The sequence below is a fragment of the Pungitius pungitius genome, chromosome 2, assembly GCF_949316345.1.
Source record: "Pungitius pungitius chromosome 2, fPunPun2.1, whole genome shotgun sequence".
In the NCBI taxonomy this organism is placed as follows: Eukaryota; Metazoa; Chordata; class Actinopteri; order Perciformes; family Gasterosteidae; genus Pungitius; species Pungitius pungitius.
The window spans coordinates 29,478,147-29,501,117 of record NC_084901.1 but is presented as its reverse complement, the minus strand read 5'-3'; the positions used below and the strand labels follow the sequence as shown (position 1 = coordinate 29,501,117).

The window sequence follows — 22,971 nt, the reverse complement described above, 5'->3', positions numbered from 1 at the left end:
TTGACTTGTCTCATAAGAAATGGCAATATTCAACCAGATGGAAGGGGAATAAATCTTTGCTTTAGGGGTGAAAAGACAAATGGGATTGCATCTGCGCAATAATGTCCTGCCATCCTGCTTAATCAGTGTGGAGGAATCGGTAACCATTCCTCGTATTTATCACAGATGGAAGTAATTCTCTGTGAAGGAAATTAAAGTACTGCTGACAATGTACAGATGTGAGTGTGACCTTGTTGGTGCACTGTTGCGTCACAAAACTTTCCACCTTATCACATCTTCCTGTTGGCCTCTAGGTGGCAGTGCAAACAGCTTTTTAGACCACCAGTTTTCCAGAGATCTGTCCCCAATTAAAAATATTGAATTAACTATCCCGTTTCTGCGTTTTATTTTCCATTTCTTGGTGTGGTTTGTTACAAATAGAAATTATTTAGGCTGTTTCTCTTTCGACTCACCGATCCATCTCATGAAAATTCTCATGTTTTGAGAAATGTTTATATTTGTTATAAATGTTACTTAGAATGACCTTTCTTTCCTATTAATGACTGAATACTTTGATTTAGTCCAGCCCCTGAAAAAGTCACTCTTTTGTTGGACAGGTGGCAAGAGGAGACGTCGTTTTTGACCAACCAAGAGGTTGGGGACTGTTAAAGTCGATCCACTTTGGTCTGAAATTAGGCACTCATAATGAAAAACTGACCCATGGGTAGCAATACGCACATTGACACACAGATGAGGATACCATTCACTGGTTTGTGTTTTGTGAAAAAGAGAGGTTCAAAAAAACTTTCTGTTTTATATATGTATTTAACAGTATATAAACATTTCATTCAAAATATTTCTTATACTCTGAAATAAATTCATAAAAATAATCTATATTCCTTATGAACATTAAAAAGTAGTGTACATCTGTCATAAAAAACAAGGACAACAAAGCTTTTTGTTAAAAGCTGCAGATTCAGATGACCAGCTGTTCAAATCCCAAAAAGTTAACTGTTGACTGCGCCAGGACAGATGCACTCATTCCTCCAAATGAATAACTGTGGGAATCAATGGAGTGTTTGTGGAGTACAATTTACTGGACTGTGTGCCAGTATGTGTGTGTGTTCAGTTTGAGCATTCAACTCTAAATGGACACCAACGGCTGCGTTCTCAGCTCATGTTCTATTGCTTTGATAGCAAGTAAGGGGATATTAGTATTTCATGGATATGATGAGTCCATGTCCAGTCCAAAACTGGTTATTCTGCTCAGGTGATATATTCACTCGGTAATTGTATGATCCAGAATATATATATATATATATATATATGGAGGAAGTGGTTGAGGTCTTACAAACACTTTTCAGACCAGCTGAAGAAAGGAATGTGACTGTTCATCCCATGCATACAGCATATTGTGTAGCATGTGTATGTGTGTGTGTGTGTGTGTGTGTCTACTAAACACTCTGCCGGTACAGACAAAAGCCATATGGATGTTTAAGGCATCTGTCAATAAGAAGAGGATTATACTTCATCCTCAGTGGATTAGTCCAGAAGGCCCCTCCTCTAGCTGAACCTCTCACAGCATGTGAGGTTACAGCAGAGCTGACATCAGTGCATTTCTTCTCCCACCCAGTTCTCTTTGACGCCAGTCGACCAGGATGTCCATTTTTTATGTTTGTTTGATCTGACATTTGAAAAAATAGGAACCTCGTTCCCAATTGTAGCAACGTTCATCATTAACTCCCGTGGTCATTTGGAAGTGGTGAGGATGTTTCCTGCTTCGCCTCCAACTCAGCGAGGGACGTCTCCAGTTGCTGGATCAGCACTCGCTTCTTGAACCTGCCAGAGAGGCCAAGGACATCAGACAGAACAAGAATGAAAGAGGAAAAGCTGTTTACCTGCTTTAGAGACAATACATCTACAATACATAAGTTCCTGCAGTGACACAAGTCTTCATTTAGAAGACGACCGCCTTGTGTCAGAGACTCTGAACTTCTCCACTTTCCCTATTCCTCAAATTAAAAAAAAATGGTCTTTTTTCTTACCTGACAGCCTCTTTGATTGCATGATGGATGAAGTACCTTTGAACATCAACCGGACCTTTGACCTGCTGCAGGAGACTGAGTATTGTCTCATAGTCTGTGAAGATAAACCACACAGAGATGACGAGGCGGCCACTGAGTGGCAATAAGGTCATTAGACTACAGCGCCAGAGAATGCGACGTGCGATGCTGCACTGACTCACTTCGCCCTGGTTTGCGGACCTCCTTGATGACCTGACTCCTCAGCTCAGCGTGGCCCCCATCCAGCGGGGCTATGAATATGGTCTCAAGCAGTGCAGGGTCAGCATCAGAGTCCCCCAGCTGGCTCCGTGGACTCATTCGGTCACAGTTGGTTTGCTCCTCTGGCGTCCGCTCCTCTATGCCGTTGTCCACCACTCCCACCTCCGTCACCTGGACGTCCTCTCCCGGGTCTGCCGCTGCCAGCACGGCCGTCTCCTCTGAGCTGGGTGGAGGTGGACTGTCTGCTCCAGTGTCCATCTCAGCGGGCCAGTCGTCCCCCGACTCGGGCTCCAGAGCCCCGTCACCGTTACTCTCAGTGCCTTCAGTGAGCGCCACGTCGTTGCCATCCACTCCTGATGGAGGAAAAACCACGACAACTCAAAACTACAAGTGGGTGCCGTTTGAGCCTGGTGGATGCAGATTGAAGACAGCTCGCATGATCTACTTGTTGATGTTACCTTTGTGCTGTGGGATGGGTTTGAGGAGGCTCTGTGGTGCCTGAACCCCTACCGGACTCTTTCCTGCCACCACATGGTTGGTGCTTGCGGGGGGGGTCTGTGGCCGCCGCAGTAACGGGGACATGCTCCGCCTTCTCTTCATAGTAGTACTCGAGTTGGCGTCGTTGGAATTTCCTCTTTTCTTGTTTTGAGGGCCAGCAACGAACTCATCCGCCTCATCGATCATCATCCCCTTAGAAAACATGAGAGTAAACGATGAAGGGACCGATTATTGGCCGACAAAGTCTCTTCAAACTTCAAAGAGACGGGTGCATAAAATGCATCAAACTGTAGTTTGCGCTGATGCATTTTTACCTTCTTATCCTGCTTGAAAGGATTCCCAAACGTGTGCAGGCGCTTAGGTTGGTCAGGGTCGATCTCTCTTAGAGGAGACGGCATCATTTTGAGGTATTCCTGATAGTTTCCCATCTGAGCCACTGGGATGCTGTGCAGATAGTCTGACAACCACAGAGCAATTTTATTAACATCAACCGAAGGCTGGAAGGATCACACAGGATGGCTAAGAGAGGTTTCATATTGTTGTGGGGGGTAGGGGGGGATAAGTTAGTGCTATTGGTACTCGTGCAGTCTTTTGACTGATCCTTCTGCTTGATACAATTTAGATTCTTCTGCAAATAAGATGTTCTTAAAACTGCATTGCAAAATTTAATCAGGATGGGGGCAGAACAATCACACTCAATTAAAACTAACTTAACATTAACATAACATCACATTTTCTGCTGAAGTTCCCAGAATCGTAGTACTTTATACCTTCGTCTTGCCCTCGGATCAGTTTTTGCGACGTCCGCAGCAAATTGGAGCGCATCCGGGTGACTTGATCCAGAAGGTTACGCCTTGGGATGTCGTAAGCATTTCGATAAGCTTGAGGTTTCAGGTCCTGTGAACACACCCGCATATTCATTTAGAGACAACATATCCTTTCTATGAATGTATGTTTTTATTGTAGAATAGTAGCAGTGCATCCTTTCTGCAGAAACAACAAGCCTCTCATCATGCTTTTCAGAAATCCACCTTGTTGAGCAGGGCGATCTGGAAGCCTGCAAACTCTTTGAAGTTCATGTCCACCAGGCGAAGGGGCCCCTCCCCGGTGATGCCCTGCAGCAGCTGCTTGAAGTCCCGCCGGTGGGCCAAAGAGAGAGAACCATTGTGGTTCTTCACCTTAATGCCAGGCTCCTGCGGAGCCTTCTTCCCCACGGACACGATGAGACGATCTGATTCCATCTTTGCCTAGAGAGCAACAAGAATGCTCTTTAGAGCACAGACCCACAATGCATTCTGGGGTACATCTCTTCTGTGGTAGTCCTTATGGCTCTTTAAGGTGACTATTGAATACTTTAACATTGATAAAAGAAGGTTATGGTTCTCTTAAAAAGGGTGAGCACTAACATAGCAGCACACAACTACAGTCTGTGTGAAGATATGGTGGAGTCATTTTTATCTGAGCAGAGAATGACCACATCATTGTATTTCCACAGTTTTTTGGAAAGTCTTTACCTGCTGGCTAAGCTTCTTCAGGTGAGAGATGACGCTGTAGCTCAGGCCACAGTCCATGGTGTCTGCAATAAGATTAGGCGCACCCATCATCCTCAATGCCTTTTTTAAGGGCTGTGAGAAGATGACAAGAGGAAATCAGGGATATTAGTTACATGCAGAAACAGGATCCATGTACTGAACTTTTAGTTAAGGCAGCCAGGGAGACATATCAAGTGTCACTTTACCAAGAAGAAGTACGGAGGCATTGCCTTCAGGTACATCTCAAAGGCCTGGCGCCACTTAAGGTTTGGTTTTAGTTTGTGTACTTTAAACAGATCATCTGGAAGGAGACAAAGAGAGGGGGAGAAGATATTTTTAGCATTCTGGATCAGTGTCCAGTGAGCCATTCGCAGGAGTTTTTCCAGCCACTTTAAAGGGAAATATGTCCTTTGTGTCTTACCAAGGAGTGGAAGGAGCGCCGGGTAGTTGTAAGGCATGACGAACAGGTTGACACAGGTCAGAGTGGTGCTGGCTTTCAGGTAGCCGAATGGCTGTCCCAGGTCATTTTGCTTCCCGCTGCTGTTAACAAACACCTGAGCACAACGAGGAATATTATAAGGACACTTCAGAAGTCATTTCAGGAATGAGAATCATTACATGTCTACAGAAACCACTGTTTCTGAATGTCCGCCATACCTGCCAGCACATGTGTGGAGACTTCCTTTCCAAAATGTACTGTGTGAGCGGAGATGGCTCCAGCTCATACTTGTCAAAGGGAAGCTTGTCAATCACCATGGGCTCACAGTCCACGCAGGAGAAACGCACCACGGGATGTGCGGAGCGAGGCGGCTGGTGGAGATAATAAAGGACGTTTTTCGTATCTGCAAACTATGTAACTTGTTTCCCTCTGAAGACCAGTCTTTTTGCAGTATACCTCCATGTACTGTATGTCCAATACGCCATAACTTCATTTAATATTTCAGCACATGAATCATTCAGTTATGACCGAAAATGGGTTTTGTGAGGTGAGAATGACCTTTGACTACGAAATTCCTCTAAGTTCTGCCTCGATGTTACTGGTCGTCTTTCACAAATTGAAGGAAATTAACATTCGTACCAAAATATCGTGTTTACGAGAAATGGACCTGACGGATAAACCCCCCAATAAGAAAACGTTGTCTCCAGTCACAGATATTGGTGTAGAAGAGGCAAACAAAATAAGCAATTTAAAGAGAGAAAGAATGACAGATAAAGTAACTGGGACCATTTCAAAGAGAAAAGGGAAGCTGGCGTGCACCAGCTCTTTATGAGTGGACCTGCAGCATTGACCCACTGAAGGTGCTGCTGGGATCTCTGCTCACCAGACTTGGAGAATTCTGGTCTGGCCAGAAGGACTCAGGAATGGGCCAATGCCCAAGTGGGACCCCCGTCTTCGGGTTTGGTCGGACGTAGATGAGTTTGTGGCAACTGTGCCACGGCTGTGCGCTGAATGACGACACAGGACGACTTGCCTCCACTGGGATGTCTGGAAAATGAAAAAAAAATGTTTTTATACATAACTGAAAATATTTCTGAGCCCGATTTCAAACGCAAACAGCAACGGCTGTCCAATAATGTGAGTCAAAGATCCAAATAAACTTTCATTATTTCATGAAAAAGAGAACCTTTGTTTTAAAGCATTTAACTTTGAATCTGTCCGGGTAAAAATGTTTTGTATGAAATGATTTTTGGGCATTTCTATCCACAGACACCCCTCCTGCTTTATGGCTGTAGATGTACTCAGGTCTGCATTGTTTAACTGCACCGTGGTCATCTGAGGAAAGAAGAGTCTCTTATGCTTTCGCCTGTTTTATGGCCAGAGACACTCACTCCATGAAAAAACGGTGGAGATAATGTCCTCACAACCTCGTGTTTTACTCGCTCATCGGGACCCTCGAGCAGGAAATATTTCAGAATTCAAAATGTAATGACTACATTCAGCAATGTGTGTTTTTAAATGTGTCCATAAAACATTGCCACGGCCACATTTGCACAAAGGCAGGGTTTTGGTTTTGTGTCCAATTAGTGTGCCACTTACCGTCCCCCACCACAGGCGGATCGGGCCCCGTCTTCTCGAAATTAATGACAACACCACTTTGAACCTTTTGCACCAGAGACTCCAGACACTGGTTCAACATCCTCTGTGTTCGCACGCAGTACGATCGCCCTGAGAGATAGAAAAAAAACAACAACAATGGCACGATCATGACGGATAATAGAAAGGATTGTAATCACAGACGTATGAGGATATTTCAGTAGAATAATAAAAAAGGCCAAACCTCCGGTGACTTCGCACATCTGGGTGATGGCGGACTCGTCCGTGGGGACGCTACCCAGCTGCTCTGTGTCCGGCGAGGCTGCTCCCGGCAGCCTCAGCACCAACGCAAACAGACGCTGGTCCCAGCGGAAAGGCTCCTTGGTCAGCTCACTGCCAGCCAAAGGAGAGTTCAGAGGCAGGTGCAGCTGCACACCACACAGGGTGGGGGAGCAAAGGGAGGGCGGGAGAGAAGGCGTTGGCACAGACAGTGGAAAGTAGCAACCGCAACGTTTGTTTAGGCCTCTCACCTCGTCTGGCACCCCGGAGCTGTGTGTAAGCTTGTTCCCATCCGTGATAGTGATGATCACAGACGGCTCCAAGAAGAAGGGGTTGCGGCCCTGAGACAGAAACGGGAACATTCAGCTATTAACATCCAAGTTCAAGCAAAGAATGACCCTGTTTATTCTCAGTAATCTGATTTCTTTCCTTTGCCACCGTGTGAGTAACAAAAGGATTCTCAACATGAAGTGTAACTGGCCTCACGTGGTAACAACAGGCTAAGTACGAATGTGTGACTTGAACCGAGATAAACTTTAACAGAGTACATATTAAGGAATTAGCTCCACACCTCTGATAACCCTGTGAATAATAACAAACTATCTGTTGCTGTATTTTAAATAACTGTATAGTGTCAGATTGCATCGGTAAATCTCAGATTATCCTTGTGTTGCTAGTCAAGGACAAAGACCTTCACCCCGGTGCTCTAGGGGTCAGCCTCGTCTAATTTTCACTCACTGAGTGAATAAGTAAACTCACACACACTCTTGCAGCACGGATCTTGTGACACTACTTGAGCGGTGTGATCATTCTCAGGGGTTTGCAGCAGTGCAGTGTGTGAGGAGCAGATGACGGTAATCGAGGACGACGGAGTGGATTATGCCGCCATCAAATGTCAATATAGTTCTCTGTGCCTCAAGGTGTAGGACTAACGGAAGGCCAGTTGAAAGCTCTGCTTTTATCTTGAGCATACCCTTCGTTTATTGAGGGAAAGTCCACATATGCTGTGTCCGTTGGCCGGATGAGGAAGGCCTCGTTTTACACTTAGTTACTACGTGGTATGTCGGGTTAAGTTTTGTCTGGTGGAACCTATTTTATCTTTTCATCTATAACTTCACAACTCCAACAGGGCAAAAACTAAAACAAAGCCGATACATATTGTTGACCATCAATATAACATAATTATTCATTTTTTATACTAAAACAAAAAAAAATGTTTTCAGTAAACCAATTAAATATGTGTTCTACAGAATGTCAGGAAAGGGGAGATATTTGGGGACCATTTAGTATCTTTGTATCCAGCACCACATGTTGCACACACAGACTAACTAACTAATGACAGAACAGCACACGCTGCTGCTAATGAAGGACTCTTCATCAACTTCTGCCATGCAAATGCATGATAGGATGTTTGCGTCAAAATACCTGTCCGTAGTTGTCGATGCCTGAGACGAGGCGGTTGAGGTTGAGCAGGTCAAAGGCGGTGCGGAGAGCGTGTCCTAATGTAGTCAGCCCAGATGCCTGCAGGTTCTTCAGCTCGCACATGAAGGTGGCGTGGTTCTCCTTCCAGCCGGCCTGTAACACACACACATCAGTGTGCTGAACAGGCTACACAGCCGAGTGGCAGAGAAGGCCGAATCCAAAATAGATTCGCACCCACGGCTACCCATACCATGTAATTACAAAGACAAAGTCAACATACAGTTTGGTTCCCTGGTGGCCACAAAGTGATTTGTGTCGAGCATAACGACTAGCAACACATTGATTGTGCGCAGCATGACATAACCACAGTAACCGTGAAATGAGATCAGCTTATGTCAAGCTCTGGAAATGGAAGATAATGTTTTTGAAAATTAGTCCAACATTTGAGCTGGATGGTGCTGTGAGAAAGAGTTCAATTTCCTATAAAACAGTCATCCGTAAATACACTTCCCACTGCCGCCTGTCCTCCATGGGGAAGACACACTCCCTGGGTTTCAGACTTTTCTTCAGCAGGGTCAAGTACTTTACTTCAGCAGCTTCATGCTTAATCTATGGATGACCTGTAAGCTTACCACTTCCTTTATTGGGAGAGGATGGGGGAGAGGCGGAAGACACATAGAGAGAGAGAGAGAGAGAGAGAGAGAGAGAAAATAGCGCCAGTATTTATATGGGTGCTGTGTGAAATTGGCCAGTGGGTGTATTTCTGGATTGTCATGGGTGGAATATACTTCTAAAACCACACATTTTAGTGGAGTTTCTAGGAAGCTCAGAGCGAAATGACAGATTAAAATGATACAGTCATACAAACAACATCTGTGGGCAGCCGAGCAAAAGGTGGAAAGTCATTCAAATAAATAGCAGCAGAGCAATAACCCAGACATATACCTTGATGTAGTTCAGTGTATATGTAAGTCTTAGCTGACGCTCAATTATTCAGACTACAGAATATTTCTATTTTCCTCTCACACAACCTCATTCTCTCTCTCTCTCTACAGTCTACATCAACAATTTATTGCCTCTGTTACTGCAATCAGGGAAACCCCATTCAGTTTAACCTTGTCCTTTCATCATAATCCTGAGTGCACAGAGCCAGTAGAACCAACAAAGGAGATGCAATGAAGACAAAGGGAGGAAGAGCAGAAGGAAGAGGAGTTGAGGACAGACTGTGCAACGAGTAACACTTCTCGGATCATTCGGCTCAAATAGACAGTACTTTTTCCGTGGGACGCGGGAAGCAATAATCTGGACTTTGGAGAAAACTGCAAGGTCAAAGCCTGAGTGTAGAAGGAAGCATCACACAGAGGCTGCAAAGGAATCCACTCATAACACAATGTCATGACTGTGATCCTACACAAGGCCCACTGCAGTATGTTTTAGGTGCTGGGTCGCTGAGCTAAAATTGTCCTTTTAGCAGTCAATAAAGAGCCAGATGTAGCCTGAATGATATTTTGCTTCATGCACCGCTTTAAATATTAACACAAAACAAAACAATGTACAATAGTAAAAACGCTCAAAACCTGAGACAAAAGTAGACTAAATATTTTGCAAAAAAATAAAAATTATAACATAAATTTACATGTGTTTTGCTCATCTATCAGAAGTTATAAAACGTTATACTAATTGCTTACTTGTATAATATAAGTTCTTTCCTAATGGGAATATTAGGACTGTAAAATATGATACTATTTATCATTTAATAGCTGCAGCCAAGTGCACTGACAATACACAGCAATAATATGGAATGAACTATAGTTGTTATGAGTATCCTGCAAAAAATAATCTGTGACATTTGCCTTTATCTTCAAAGCCTCCCACCAACTGCAAATATCAAAGATGATTTATTCAAGTATTACCTGGCTCTTTTTGTCATTTGGAGGCATGCAGACTAAACAAAAAAGGCAGGGAAAGCCAACTATTCTATATGTCTGCTGATATTTATGACATGGCATGGAGTCGGTCATTTGATGCATATTGAGATGAGACTAAAAGAGTACTGTTTGTAGACAGTCACACAAGCAAAGAGATTCCTAACACAGACCAGCAACTGAAGCAGACTTATTCAGTGGGTACTAAGGATTGTATTTTATTGAGTTTGAAAAGCTCTCAGAGAGATGAGTGCCAGGTCATAAAACAAGTCAATTGATCATTGGTGGGTACAACTTTGCTGAGATGAAACCCCAGGAGTTATTACGGCCATTCATATGTTTTTGTTTTGTTGCCCGTGTGTATGAAATCTAGTGTTTGTATTGGGGGCCATAATGCTAATAGTATCGGTATGACAAATAACTATATATATGAATAATGATAATTTTCTGCCAGCGAAATCAACACAAAAATGATTAAGAGGGCCGATCAACTTTCAGCCCAGACTGGCCAATGGTAATGCGTGGATGATTCAAGGGGAGGAGTAGAGAATGATTGGCGGGCGCTTTGGCCAATCAGTGCATTGTACTTTGAAAAAAAGAGCAACGTTATAGGCGATAATAAATCTCCCCGCCTCCATCTCAACGCCCGAGACTTTTCTCAACACAAAAGCAAAATGTCCGCTGGATGGTCGGAGGCAGTGCGGCTCCGGCTCTGCGCTTATTTTGGAGGAAAAAAATGCCTTTTTTCGCCACCGGGAAGCCGCCCAAAACTGACTACGAACTAGAAGGACAATAAAGTCTCACTGACAGAAAAATACGTCCGACTTGTCAAAAATGTAAACATTGTATCAGTTGCTATTTACCTTCACTCCGTATGGTGGATCATCGAATGTAACTAGCATGTACCTGTCGCCTCTACTAGCCGGGTCTCGGGCACGCAGCTGTCAAAAAAGAAAGCCAAAACAACATATATTAATTTCGACCGACCTTGCCCAACGAACCCTAAGCTCACCGAAGCTGCATACTTGCTGAAAAAAGTCGGGGTGAAATCATTCTTTACCTTCATAAAGACCTCAACCGCGCCTTTAGCAACGTCCAGATACGTCGTACCCAAATAAGTGCGCTGATTCATAGAGGCGGACGTGTCTAACAGGAAAAGTAAAATAGGCATTTTAAATGTAAAGCCGCAGTTGTATGCTTTTCTAAAATTACTGTTATCCACATGTGACCTATATCATGCGGCCAAACAGTTCACACATGTGTGTGTATATTTGATATAATAAGCCCCCCCCTCCAGAAGAGGGCCGTCGCCTCCGCTCTCTCCCTATCTGCCTTTCTACAGCTCTGCCTCGGCTCGCGCTGTTCAACTTCTGCTACTAACAGAAGGGAACGCCCCGCTGCCTCCACTGCAACGCCATTGGCTGAGCCTGTTTGCATTGACCACGCCCCAAGCCATATATAAATATATAAGGAGGTCGAGATGGTGTGCATGGTTATCAATACATCAGCGTACCGCTTCCGTTCTCTACATGCTCCCCGGGCGGGTGTGCTTGAGCGTCCTCTATGGTTCACTATTATTTCATTTAGCTGTCGCTTTTATCCAAAGCGAATTACAATAAGTCTGGTGTGTCTATCAATAATACATGTATTCAATATTACAAAGGATCTGTGTGTCTTACTTGAAATAAGACAACTGATAACGTTGCAGCTGTATATAACACATTTATAGACCTCCTGACATCTCTTTAAATGGTTTGCCAATTTCCTCGCATCCCGCCCCCTCACATACACACGTACACACACGCACACAAACGTTATTCTCTCCCCCCCCCCCCCTCTCTCTCTCTCTCTGTCTCTGTCTCGCTCGCTGCGTTCAAGGCGCCTCAAAAGTTGCGTCTTTCTGAAACATAACGCAACATAACGAGACAACACCACGAGCACGAATTACTTGACCTCACAAAACATACACAATATTTCAGTTGGACATTTTCCAAAGTCTTTGAATCACCTAATGTACTAACACCCTATCCTGCAATTGGTCAAAACTACTATGTGATAGAAAATGAAAATATGTAAAATTACCCTTAAATCATTGAACGATCAGTCAATACAGTGGAAATATAAGAGTAGAAAAGTCACTTACACAATTACGCCTCTAAAACCATAAAGGGTAACGCCTGATCAGAGCATATGCCCTCGTAAATCCGACAGCACTTGAGGGCAGCATCGCTGTTACATCAAGGGTCTTGTTGATATGTCCTTTTAACTCGTGATTAAATACCCTCCAATGTAAAAATTACTGCAAATGTATGGTGATTTTAAATTGAGAGAGTAGAATAAGTATCTTATAGATATATAGGTCAGTGTGAAGTCACGATAGCCAAATCCAGACACTCACTTGAATTTCTCTTTTGCTAAACCGAAAAGCGGTTTGGATAACGGAAACATTTTTGTTAGGACATGGCAAGCTGAGCAACCTAAATCTGAAGACTTAAACTTGTCCCTTTCCGTGCGAGGTGAAAAAGCCTAATAAACAATGGTAACCGTCTAGTATATATTTCATTAACATATTTAGCTATTTTTTATGATTAACAATTGAGTGATTTAATACATTAAAAGTATTTTGCAAATATATCCTCAATGGCTTTGAATTTATTTGCGGCGTTAATTTGCTTACAAGAAGTTATTACAAACATCTTACGCCTTGCTTGGAATACGTAACGTCTTTCTTGTTGACGTCTATCACGCGTCTCGCCCTTGGCCTTCCCAGCATGCACTGCGAGGTCTGCGGTATATTATTGACAAAGAAAAGAAGACTGTAGCGAAACAACAACAAGGTGGGAACAGAGGCACCAACCCGGCTGACGTTACAGGAACCCGTGTGCTGACAACAAGGTAAAGTCTCACTTCTATCTTGATTTGAAACAACCGTATTCTTTTCTTCTGGAATGACACTGCGGGCGGACAACGTTAAGAGTCTCTCAGCTAGCTAACATCTGGCGTTGTCCTAGCCGGCTAATGCTAGCTGATGTTAACACTAAAGTTAAATGTAACAGCGTTAGCATTACACAACAGCGAACGTTTCGTGTTGTTACAGAGCGTCACCAGAGATATGGTTGAATTTATCTATAACTCCCCGTTGCTAAATATGTGACCATCATTTCTCAATATTTCAGGTACTATAAAAAATTATTTTCTCAATAATTCCATGTGGTGAGGGTCTCTGAATATGAAATGTTACCTTACTTCTTGAACAACTAGGAATACATATTAGGCAAGATAACAGTCATGAATTATTATACCATAGGTAGTAATGGTAGTAAATGTTGCTACACATGTGTCATGTTATTTGTGTGTACCAAATGGGTTGCTCTACGGTAACAATGTAAACACATCATGTCACACTGAGTCAGCTTTTAAATATTTGAGTGGATGAGCTGAAGTTACTTGAACTGGAATAACTTCCATGAACTTGAATGATGTCCAGCCTTCAAACCTCTTTGAACGATGCTTCTTTGGCTTGAAACAACAACCAAATGCTTGACTTATGATCTATACCTGATATTAATCCTTATTTAAAGTTTGTCTTTAAGAAATACATGTTATTATGCAATTATTTGTACAGTTATGACAAATATGTAACACTATTATCAGTATGCTGTTCAATAAGTAACAAGACATGATTGAGAACATTGTACAATATTTGCTGTGCTCAAACTGCAAATTTAGCTTTACACACACACACACACACACACACACACATCTGCCATAGCAAAACAAATATTTTTAAGATGCAGTTTAAGTGCTTCATCAATAGATTATTGAAGTGACATATACAGCTACTATTTATCTTTACAAATATATGTTTGCAGGTATAAATATGGTTGCAGGCATAAAGCTATTTATATTTAATTCCCCTTTAGTCCATTAGTGTGGTGATGTTGGTGGTGGGGGACTTTTTAGGTGTTCAGAGCAAAGGCAAAGACCTCCACCTGAGGTGCATCCTTTGAGGAGGCGGCATGATCTGAAGATCTCTTTAAGCAAGGGAGGGGAATGTCCAATGTCCATTTCTGGGCTGTGGCTATGACTCCGTATAAGTTTCTGTCCTGCTCCTAAATGGTTGGCACACCACACAGCGTTTGGCTTGAGTTGAATCATTGGAAGTGAATTAAATGTGCCTCATTGCATTTGCCACATGCAAAACATTCAGATGCAAACTAACTGCAATGCATAAATGGAATAACAAATACAATATTTTCTCTGGAAATGTAGTGGGATTTTTTTTGTGGTCGCAAAATGTAAATAAGTTGTCTGGGGCTTTTTCTTATTAATCATTCAGTCTCTTCACAGTGACACGTCATGGCCCTCAGGCAATGAGAGCAGGGAGTTGCCGTTTCCAGCTAAAGGGAGTTTTCACTGCGTGATAGTTAGCCAGAGGGAGAGAAGGCGTGGGGGGACACCGGCAGACCGTGGACGGGGAAGGGGAAGAGCTCAGCTGGAGCCAATGCAGCAGCAGCATCGACAGCCTGAGCTGGTGGAAGGAAGCCTTCCTGTGTTTGTGTTCCCCACTGAGCTCATCTTCTACGCTGATGAGCAGACGTCTCACAAGCAGGTGCTCACCCTCTACAACCCGTATGAGTTCGCCCTCAAGTTTAAAGGTCAGTCGGTGGGGTTAAACACAAGCCGCTCGGGTTTCCATGTATGCCAGACACTGGATAATGTTGATAGTCAGTGTGCTTTTTTTCTCCTTCTCTTATCCAGTGCTGTGTACAGCGCCAAACAAATACGCTGTGGTTGATGCCACTGGAGCGGTCAAGCCACAGTGTTGTGTCGACATGTGAGTTTGTTTTTGTGTGCAGAATTTTTTTTTTGGGTAAAGCACTGAAGGGACTACATTTCCTATCCATGAGATTTCTTTATACAGCCATGTTTTTTTTATCCTGTTTATCGCTTGCTTTGATAAACATACTAACGTTTAGCTTTCATGGGCAAATTTGACTATGTGTTGAGTCAGACAGTTGTTTATTAAGCTGGTCTGATCAAGCAAGGAGTTGATCTATCTCTCGATGTCCTCACAGAGTAATCCGACACAGGGATGTGCGTGCGTGCCATTACGGGGTGTACGACAAGTTCCGACTGCAAGTGTCGGAGCAGAGTCAGCGAAAAGCCCTGGGCCACAAAGTGGTGATGGCGACGCTGCGCCCCTCAGCGTCCCAGGAGCCCCCCAGCCCCCGGGTTCAAGATGAGGAGCGTAGAATCAAAGAGCATCTTGCAGTCAGCGAGTTTTTCGAGCAGACAGCATGTCAGACAGGTAGGGCGAGGGACAATTGCACGGTTTTGCCACTAGATGGAACCAAATGCTCAATATATCTTTTGGGCAATGTGTGATTTATGGCTTTTTGTGGTTGTCTTTAATAACACATGTTGTGACTACTGCCACGTTTAAACTAAATCAAAATTGGTAGGTGTTTGCAATTTATATTGTACTATCAGCACATCTAGGGAAAATCAGTTGATGTTCTGTTTGTGTATTATTGAAAGCACATCAGTGTTGCGTCACCAGGAACACGCACTATGGGTTATCTTAAGTCAACCCCACATGCTACGTCCTGCAGCTGTAGATGTCTGCTTGTCACCCACTGGGTTTAACAGAGAGCCGTCCTGCCGCCGGGGGCCCCAGCCTGCTGACGGTGCTGCTTGGGCTGGTGTGTATGGCCGCCCTGATGCTCCCGACCCTCGGGGAGCAAGAATCTACTGTGCCTGTCTACCTCCACTTGAGTATTAACAAGAAACTTGTAGCTGCTTATGTTCTCGGTGAGAAAAAATAAAGAGATACTGTAGCACTTTTTGTTAAAAGAAAAGTTTCAACGTGAACTACATTGTTTTGTTTCCTGTTCTATCTTAGGTCTTCTTACGATGGTCATCCTACGCACATGAAGGGCTGCGAGCGGAGGATGGAAAATTATCTGAGGAGGACGAGAACGCCTTCACAACGGAGGCTCTTCTACGCTTCAACGACTACAGCGGACAGCGGGGGGCGTTGTACTTACTCAGTTAGCTCCGCCCCTCCAATATATATTAGGATCCTTGTTTGTACGTAAACACGAAACTGAACAGACGCAAATAGCGGAAAGCGCCGGCGTGTAGGTCCAGAGAACGATCGTGTTTCTATTGACATCACGTACCAGACTATGGATAACTCGAGTGACTGAATCTACATGCAAACATTTTACATGTGTATATAAACCCATTCAACTTTAGTTATGGTATTGACCTGAATCCATCATTCATTGATTTAATAGAAATGCTGAATGCAGTTATTTGCATGTTTGGATACTTTGGTTGAGTTTTTTAAAATATAATTTTACATGTCAAAAGAAAACTTGTGAAGATGATGGCTCGTTTGAAGTTTTATCAACGTTACATCAAACTTTTAATAAAGTCTCAATACAGCTATCTGGTACCAAATGTAGGGATTAATTTATTTGGTATACTGTAAAAGTTTGATCAGACGGGTCTGCAGTCTCTGTAAGCTTTGGTTCCAGAGTAAATGATTGGAAATGACAACCTACATTTTACACCAATGTGTTTTAGTACTGAGGACAACAATCATTCTAAACACGCTCATAATAAAATAATTTATTTAGTCCTATTGTCCGCTACAGATGCATCACAAAAAGACACTAGCACAGCAGAGTCATGACTCTGCGTGGCGGAACACAGCTTTTCACACAGAATAAGATTTGCTATTTCATGTCCTGAACACTTCATAGGATGACTTACAATATCTTGAGAGCAGGGCAAGGTGACTGCTTTTTTCCCCATTTTGATTTGTATCACAATAAAAATAACTAGTCACACTATTTTAGTAAAAGGGCACATTTTTTTGTTTTACATACAGCTCAGGCTACAGAGCCATATGTTTACGTGACAAACAGCCAAAATAAGTTTCTGGTGCAAAAATCAAAATTTGCAGAACAGGCTTTACCTCCACACATTGCATTAGTAGATCATGTTTCATCGACAAAGTTCCACTTCTGCTCACACATCACAGGAGCGCATCCTGTGCAACAAAAAAAGCTTTCAATACAAGTAACCACAGCAGTCTCTCCACCCGTACTCTGACGGGCCATTTTGTTTGTGCCGATTAACAAATGGTTAAAACCCATCACCATCCCAGTCTTATAATAAACTTATTTTCTTCCATAAATAAGAACAATACCCTAGTAGAAGGTAAATATTATCCATACTCTGATTATCTACAAAAACAGGATACAGAGGATCCTGTAGTGGCACGGACACAGCAGTGATGACCATCTTCTTATTTCATCCACATTCAACTGCATTAACCGCTCATACTTGTCCATTAAAAGTTATAGCAAGTTATGGACAAACACAGAAAAAAAACCCCAAACATAAAAATAAGTAACAACTTGCAGTTAGATGGTAAGGAAATCCCCACAGGTGTACACATTTACAAACTTACAACTATCTACAACATCTGAAATTCTTATGTACATAATTACAAACAGAGCAGGAAACCAATAAGTTAAATATTATCTTACAAAAGCTACAGGCTGAATACATACAAAGCGGCCCGTGGACCAAAGTTTTCCAGCACAATAACAGGGAAACTACACATCCAAATAGTCTTATTTTCATGTGTCCAGTGTCTCTTATGTGAGACAGAAGCGTTGCCACCTATGAAATAAAGCCAAGCACCATCCAGAACTAGCAGCTGGTGCTCACGCTGCCTTCAGTCATTCCTAGCAACGCGGGGCTTTCACTTGCTCAATTGAAACATACCTAGAACCGCAAAAGATGTTGCCATGACAACAGCTGAGACATAAACAGAGAGCTCCCACTAAATCTTGGTGATAGTGATATAAGAGTCTGAGAAGGAAACTTGTTGCCCCTCTGCCACCCCCCTCCCCGAGTCTTTTTGGCTGCAGTCCGTTTACGGTGTGTCTTGCCATGGCGCGCTCACTTCGGGGACAAATCCTGGAGGGAAGCGAAGGGCGAATTGCTGGACGACGAGGGCGACACTCCCTCCATTTTGCCCGGCGAATCAGAGGATCCAACGCTGCTGAGGCTCCCGTCCAGCAAATCGGGAGAGTGGCTGAACGAAGAAAAATAAAAGGAAAGTTTGTTAAAAAGGCTTCAGACGGACAAAGAGCTGAATAAATATTCCACTGGATCCCGAAAAAAAATCCTAATCTAAATGGGGAAAGAAAAAAAAAAAAAAAAAAGACAATTTGGGTCAAGGACCCAACGGCTATGTTTCAGAGGGTTTTTTCGACGGCTCATCATAACGACATTTATTCGGCTCACCAGGAGCCGAGCTCTGACAGGTTAGAGACGTCAGAAGACAGCATGCTGGTGGTGCCCTGGAAGAGTCTCTTGGGTTGACTCTCTGTCTCCATCTCGCCTGCAGAGTAACGGGACATTTAGACATTTGCTCCCAAAAGGTAGACTTGTATCAAGGGGTTTTATTGCAATTTTCATCTGTTACTATACATTTGAGATATAATCCGTCATTTGCTAGACACTGCAATCTTTTTTTTTTTTTTTTTTAAAGCATTTAAAAACATTGAATGTGATCAAACCCCAAAGATAAATCAATGCAGTCCCTAGGAGTGTTCTCACTAGAATACCTGAATCATTACATTAGGCTCTAATACTTTAAAGAAGGTCCCAAATAGACCATAATACAGCAAGTCAAGATAATTGGTTGAAAAACACGAAAATATAAATCTGGAATGTGTACAGAAACCGCTGTAATTCTGTAGTGACTCTGCATACAGGAAACTCAATCACAATGTCTCTCAAATTAAGTGACCTTCTACAGCTTTTACTGAACCTCTGTCTGGACCCGTACCTTTGCGTTTCATTGGCCCGAGTATGCTGGCTCTGATGCAGTTAATGGGGCTTTGACTCCGTCGGCTGAAGAGCAAAGAAAACACTCTGTCAGGCCAGAATAGAAGTTCTGGCACAAATCAGTCACCACCAGCAAGTTCCAAAAAGACCTTGATTTAGAACGAGACTAAAGTAACCGCAGTACATTGCCACTCACCTGAAGCGGCGCGTCGGGCTGGGTATCGGGCTCGGTGTCAGGCCGTTGCTGCTCACAAGGATTTGAAGTGATGGAGAGAAACACTGCTGCTTGGAAGAAAGTCACCAAGATAATACTGTAAGTGTTGCTATTGTGTTAGCCCATCGAAAAAGGAAATCACCGTTTAACAACATTTTGATCAACCTTGATAGCTCTTTAATCTAAAACATATGCAGTATAAGATTAAGGGAATCATTTGCAACTAGAGCTGGTTGGGCTTCCACGAAATAAACCGTTTTGAACTTAAACAGAACAAATATTTGCATTTTTTCTGCTGCCAATAAGCTGTTGCCTTCCAGCAACCACACAGGCTTCCAGTCATAACTCTGCTTGAACTTGTTAGGAGAATCAATTGACTGCAAACCATGAAATTGCCTCAACTACTTCCTGCGCCTGGTCGCTCACGGTCTAATCGGGTTACGTGCATGCAGCCATACAGAGGTCAGACGTACCTTTTTCCCAATCCCTCTGGTTGGAGACGGTGCGGGCGACACCGGGACAAAGTCGATGCGCTTTGGAGACGAGGACGAAGACGCAGACTTCTCCAAATCATTGTCACTCTAAGAACACACCAAGGGGGTCAAAGGGATCAGTGGCTGTGCGGCCTCACATCAGCACTGCCAGCAGGTGAAAAGCATTCATGAAGAGTGTCTGTCGGAGTATTATACTACCAACTCAGCCTGACCTTGAAAGACTGGTGGCCCTGTTAACTCCCAATCGTTTCAGTGTTAATCTAGCATGTTTGTACTTGTCCACTCTCCACTGTGACGGAGCGGCCGACCGGGCCGCGAGGCCAAAACATGCAGAGGAACGAGCCGACTCCCAACGATTACGACAAAAGAACACAGTAACATTGGAGGGGCGGGACCAGCTGTAAAGAAGAGGCCACCTTTACCAGACTGAGGCTTTCTTCCCAGGACTGGCTGATTTGCATGGCGGCTTGAACCTCCCTGAGTGAAGACAAAAGGGGAATAAGGATTTTACAGCAAACCGATAATTAAATCACCCAACTGTATTCATAAACACACGACTTACCGCTCATGAGCAGTTTCCCTGTTCATCACGTCCACACCTTCCTCCTGCAAGAGCACTCGGGGTTAATAGTTGCACAGTGGTGATTTACCAAGGCATTTTTCTTAAATGACATAAATACAAATATCCAACAACTGGACATTGTTGTATCTCCATTGCAGTGAGGCCTTACTCGGCATCAAAGCCGTACCACTTTTATCTCTCGTGGTTCAGCCAATGGACTCAATCTGAGCAAAATAATTCATCTGTTGCAGTCCGATACTACCAAGTGATCGAGTCTTTAAGATCAGTGGCCCTATGGACTCCAAAATGTGTTTCTCTAGCATGGTTCACAAGACACCGGTCTCTCCCTATGGCTTGAGAAGGAGACCGTGGTCTGACATGCCATCTTGGAAGATGAAATGCTAGTCAAAGACGACGCTTCCCCGGCTTACTTGTTTTATCTGATGAAGCCTGGTGCTGGGGACGCGAATGGGCGAAGAAGGGACCTGAGAAGAAGTGTGTGCGTGGGAAAGAACATTCAATTGAGAATCATTCAAACACACATTACTTCAGTGAGGTGTGCTTGATCAAGTCTGGTACCATGTTCGGCCTGTTGACAACTGTTGTGCTATTTCTCCGGCTGCGCAGGACTTCTCTCTGGAACACCTGGGTGTTATCACTGGAATGACAAATTCACACGCCGACCATGAGTCTTCTCAAAAAGAGGCCACTGTAATTGTAGATGCTGAAAAGGACAAACACATCCACTGAAATAGTATACAGTAACTTTGTAGAGACCTCAGGCCATTTATCATGGGCGCACTGTTGGATCGTCTCAACTGCCCTTCAGTCTGAACGAGAGAAGATGGGATTTCCAGATCCAGCTCCATCTTTTCTTGTGGCAAGCCTCCCGAATTGTTCATTTTGCTATCTGTCGCAGCCGCCACCAATTGATGAACTCCAAAGGGCTAATCAGATCAATGGTTCTACATTGTTACTCTCCAAGCACATCATTAACCACACTAAATGTAGCGAGCCCACTGCAATCCGCAAGGCCCCGTCGTCTACAACTCCTGCGTTGAAGCTATCCGATTAAGCCTGACCATCACGCACTATCTTTAGATTGTTACATACCACGAGCATAACATCGGTCACAACTGGTCTGCGTAACCGTTGCCTGTTCCTAACAGACCCAAACTTCGCTGCTGTGTGGTTAGCATGCCGTGGCTACACACCGCACAATGCCCAGTATCGGCTAGCTACCGACCTGTTAGTCTCCTGCTGCAAGGCCAAATAGGATGACGGCTGAGACGCGACTATGCTAAACTACATGTTAGCTTGTTAAAACAAAGCTACAGTTAGCCACGCCGACGAGCTACTTGGTCTAAAAGGGTTTCAAACGTTTGACCCTCGAGTCTAGCGTGGATGCCGTGACGAGGTCTAACTACGCTGAAGAAAAGTAATTCTCACAACGCGGGTCTACCGTCCAGCTAATGTTGTGCTACGCTTCCCGCTGCCCTGTTCCATCCGCAGCTAGCAGCCATGCTACCTAGCCTGCCAGGCTAAGTTAGCATTAACCCAAATAGCCTTAATACCATCTCCACAGAGGCCGAGGCACAGTCTCACCAACTAACTTAGTTGTTTTAGCTCGTCAGCCTAAAAGATTGTAGGGCTCAAATAAGTAAAATAAATCTCGTCTATCGCAAACAATTGTTGTCCAGTAGCCTTTTTTGTTTCCGCAGGACACCGTCGAGAATGAACCAGGTCCTTGCGTTAGATGATCATAGAGGAGCTAACGTTAACTTATGTTAGCCGTTAGCAGCGAAGCTCACGCCTCTTTTTTAGCGTTAGCAGTCCCGTCCAATCAAACGGCTTCACTTCCCGGCATGCTGCGGGATGCGGGGGGCGGCGCGCGGTGCTCCCACCGCAGACTTCTACATGCACTCAACATGCAAAGCTTCATCTCAAGAATAGCTTGATTAATGTGGCTGCATCAAATGTTTGTACCTGGTCTCTGCTGACGGGAGACGCCATGCAGATAGTTACAGGAGCCATAAAGACGCTTGTTCTTTTTGGCATTCATACTCAAATAACTTTATATTATTTGGCCTATTAGGACGTTTAACGTTTTTCAAGCTGCCTTCTTTCCCGTCAGTGTAGTGTCTGTAACTAGCAGGCAACCGGTATCGATTCATTATAAATCAGGTTAAAACAAGCACGTGTAAGCGTTTATTAAGCCTAGCCGGCTACTCCATGTTTAGGTTTTTCATTAACACCATAACCAAGCTGTTAAATGAATGCATGGTGTTTGCAAAGCATCCAGGCTCAGTACAAAATCGAAAAATAATACATTTGACAACAATCTCAAATAACTTTGGCCACATGAAAAGCATGAGAAAAGTATGCTTCCTTTTTACCATTTATTAAAAAAGTAAGGTGCTGCTCAGCCGGCGTTTATTTCAGTCATGTCTAAAACGTAATCACTTGAAATCAAATAATATCACGTCACACCTTTTTTTTTGGGGGGGGGGGGGTATTTCCTGTACTATTTGGCCGAGAATGATTTGCTGAAGCCCAGCAATCAGAGGTGTAGGAACATTTGATGAAAAATAAATTTGACAATGTTTTACCGTGATGCTTTACTGAATGTGGGCTTTTAAAAATTGTTTTATTCAATTACAAGTAAATACAAGTAATTTAAATTGAATAACTTTTAACTGCAGTTTATGTATTGGACATTTTATAATTTGTACAGTATACAAATTTTCCAGCATAACAACTTTAATTTTCAAGCTGTCATGCATCCCAAATTCGTATTCGAATATTTCATCTTCATTATGTCATCTATAGTATGTGTATACTTAGGGACAGCGAACAACATTTGCTTTGCAAC

General features: G+C 43.5%; 3 protein-coding genes across 4 annotated transcripts; 1 reads left to right on the top strand and 2 right to left on the bottom strand.

The window, feature by feature from the left end:
* Positions 1-222: 222 nt before the first annotated feature.
* On the bottom strand, positions 223-11,308 carry ints6l (integrator complex subunit 6 like). The gene is made up of 18 exons (XM_037461682.2): positions 11,013-11,308; positions 10,816-10,893; positions 8,031-8,180; positions 6,857-6,946; positions 6,571-6,754; positions 6,330-6,458; positions 5,614-5,777; positions 4,949-5,101; positions 4,713-4,845; positions 4,498-4,592; positions 4,274-4,384; positions 3,791-4,006; positions 3,530-3,656; positions 3,074-3,216; positions 2,720-2,951; positions 2,225-2,614; positions 2,025-2,118; positions 223-1,818 (listed from the first exon to the last, which is right to left on the bottom strand). The coding sequence occupies exons 1-18, from the start codon at positions 11,121-11,123 to the stop codon at positions 1,716-1,718; spliced, it is 2,703 nt and encodes a 900-aa protein (XP_037317579.1). The 5' UTR covers positions 11,124-11,308; the 3' UTR covers positions 223-1,715.
* Positions 11,309-12,687: 1,379 nt separating this feature from the next.
* On the top strand, positions 12,688-16,587 carry mospd1 (motile sperm domain containing 1). Of its 2 annotated transcripts, none has more exons than XM_037461686.2 (6): positions 12,688-12,847; positions 14,292-14,610; positions 14,714-14,789; positions 15,031-15,263; positions 15,605-15,766; positions 15,858-16,587. In XM_037461686.2, exons 2-6 carry the CDS (start codon positions 14,457-14,459, stop codon positions 15,887-15,889), a joined length of 657 nt encoding a protein of 218 aa, XP_037317583.1. In that variant the 5' UTR covers positions 12,688-12,847; positions 14,292-14,456; the 3' UTR covers positions 15,890-16,587. The 2 variants fall into 2 exon arrangements, with proteins under 2 accessions (XP_037317583.1, XP_037317582.1); XM_037461685.2 differs by having other exon boundaries at positions 12,689-12,847; positions 14,303-14,610.
* Positions 16,577-22,971, bottom strand: pabir2 (PABIR family member 2). Its single transcript, XM_037461683.2, has 10 exons — positions 20,877-22,971; positions 20,679-20,757; positions 20,531-20,584; positions 20,100-20,143; positions 19,960-20,014; positions 19,517-19,624; positions 19,026-19,111; positions 18,831-18,895; positions 18,284-18,380; positions 16,577-18,071 (listed from the first exon to the last, which is right to left on the bottom strand). The coding sequence occupies exons 1-10, from the start codon at positions 20,999-21,001 to the stop codon at positions 17,936-17,938; spliced, it is 849 nt and encodes a 282-aa protein (XP_037317580.1). The 5' UTR covers positions 21,002-22,971; the 3' UTR covers positions 16,577-17,935.

Coding starts and splice junctions, on each gene's coding strand:
- mospd1 (XM_037461686.2), top strand. CDS start 14,457: ATGCAGCAGCAGCATCGACAGCCTGAGCTGGTGGAAGGAAGCCTTCCT. Junction 14,790..15,030: donor CCACAGTGTTGTGTCGACAT/GTGAGTTTGTTT, acceptor ATGTCCTCACAG/AGTAATCCGACACAGGGATG. Junction 15,264..15,604: donor GCAGACAGCATGTCAGACAG/GTAGGGCGAGGG, acceptor TGGGTTTAACAG/AGAGCCGTCCTGCCGCCGGG.
- pabir2 (XM_037461683.2), bottom strand. CDS start 21,001: ATGAACAATTCGGGAGGCTTGCCACAAGAAAAGATGGAGCTGGATCTG. Junction 20,015..20,099: donor AGGGAAACTGCTCATGAGCG/GTAAGTCGTGTG, acceptor GTCTTCACTCAG/GGAGGTTCAAGCCGCCATGC. Junction 18,896..19,025: donor AGCCCGACGCGCCGCTTCAG/GTGAGTGGCAAT, acceptor TTTGCTCTTCAG/CCGACGGAGTCAAAGCCCCA.
- ints6l (XM_037461682.2), bottom strand. CDS start 11,123: ATGCCTATTTTACTTTTCCTGTTAGACACGTCCGCCTCTATGAATCAG. Junction 4,007..4,273: donor TGAAGAAGCTTAGCCAGCAG/GTAAAGACTTTC, acceptor GTTGCTCTCTAG/GCAAAGATGGAATCAGATCG. Junction 3,657..3,790: donor AGATCGCCCTGCTCAACAAG/GTGGATTTCTGA, acceptor GTGTGTTCACAG/GACCTGAAACCTCAAGCTTA.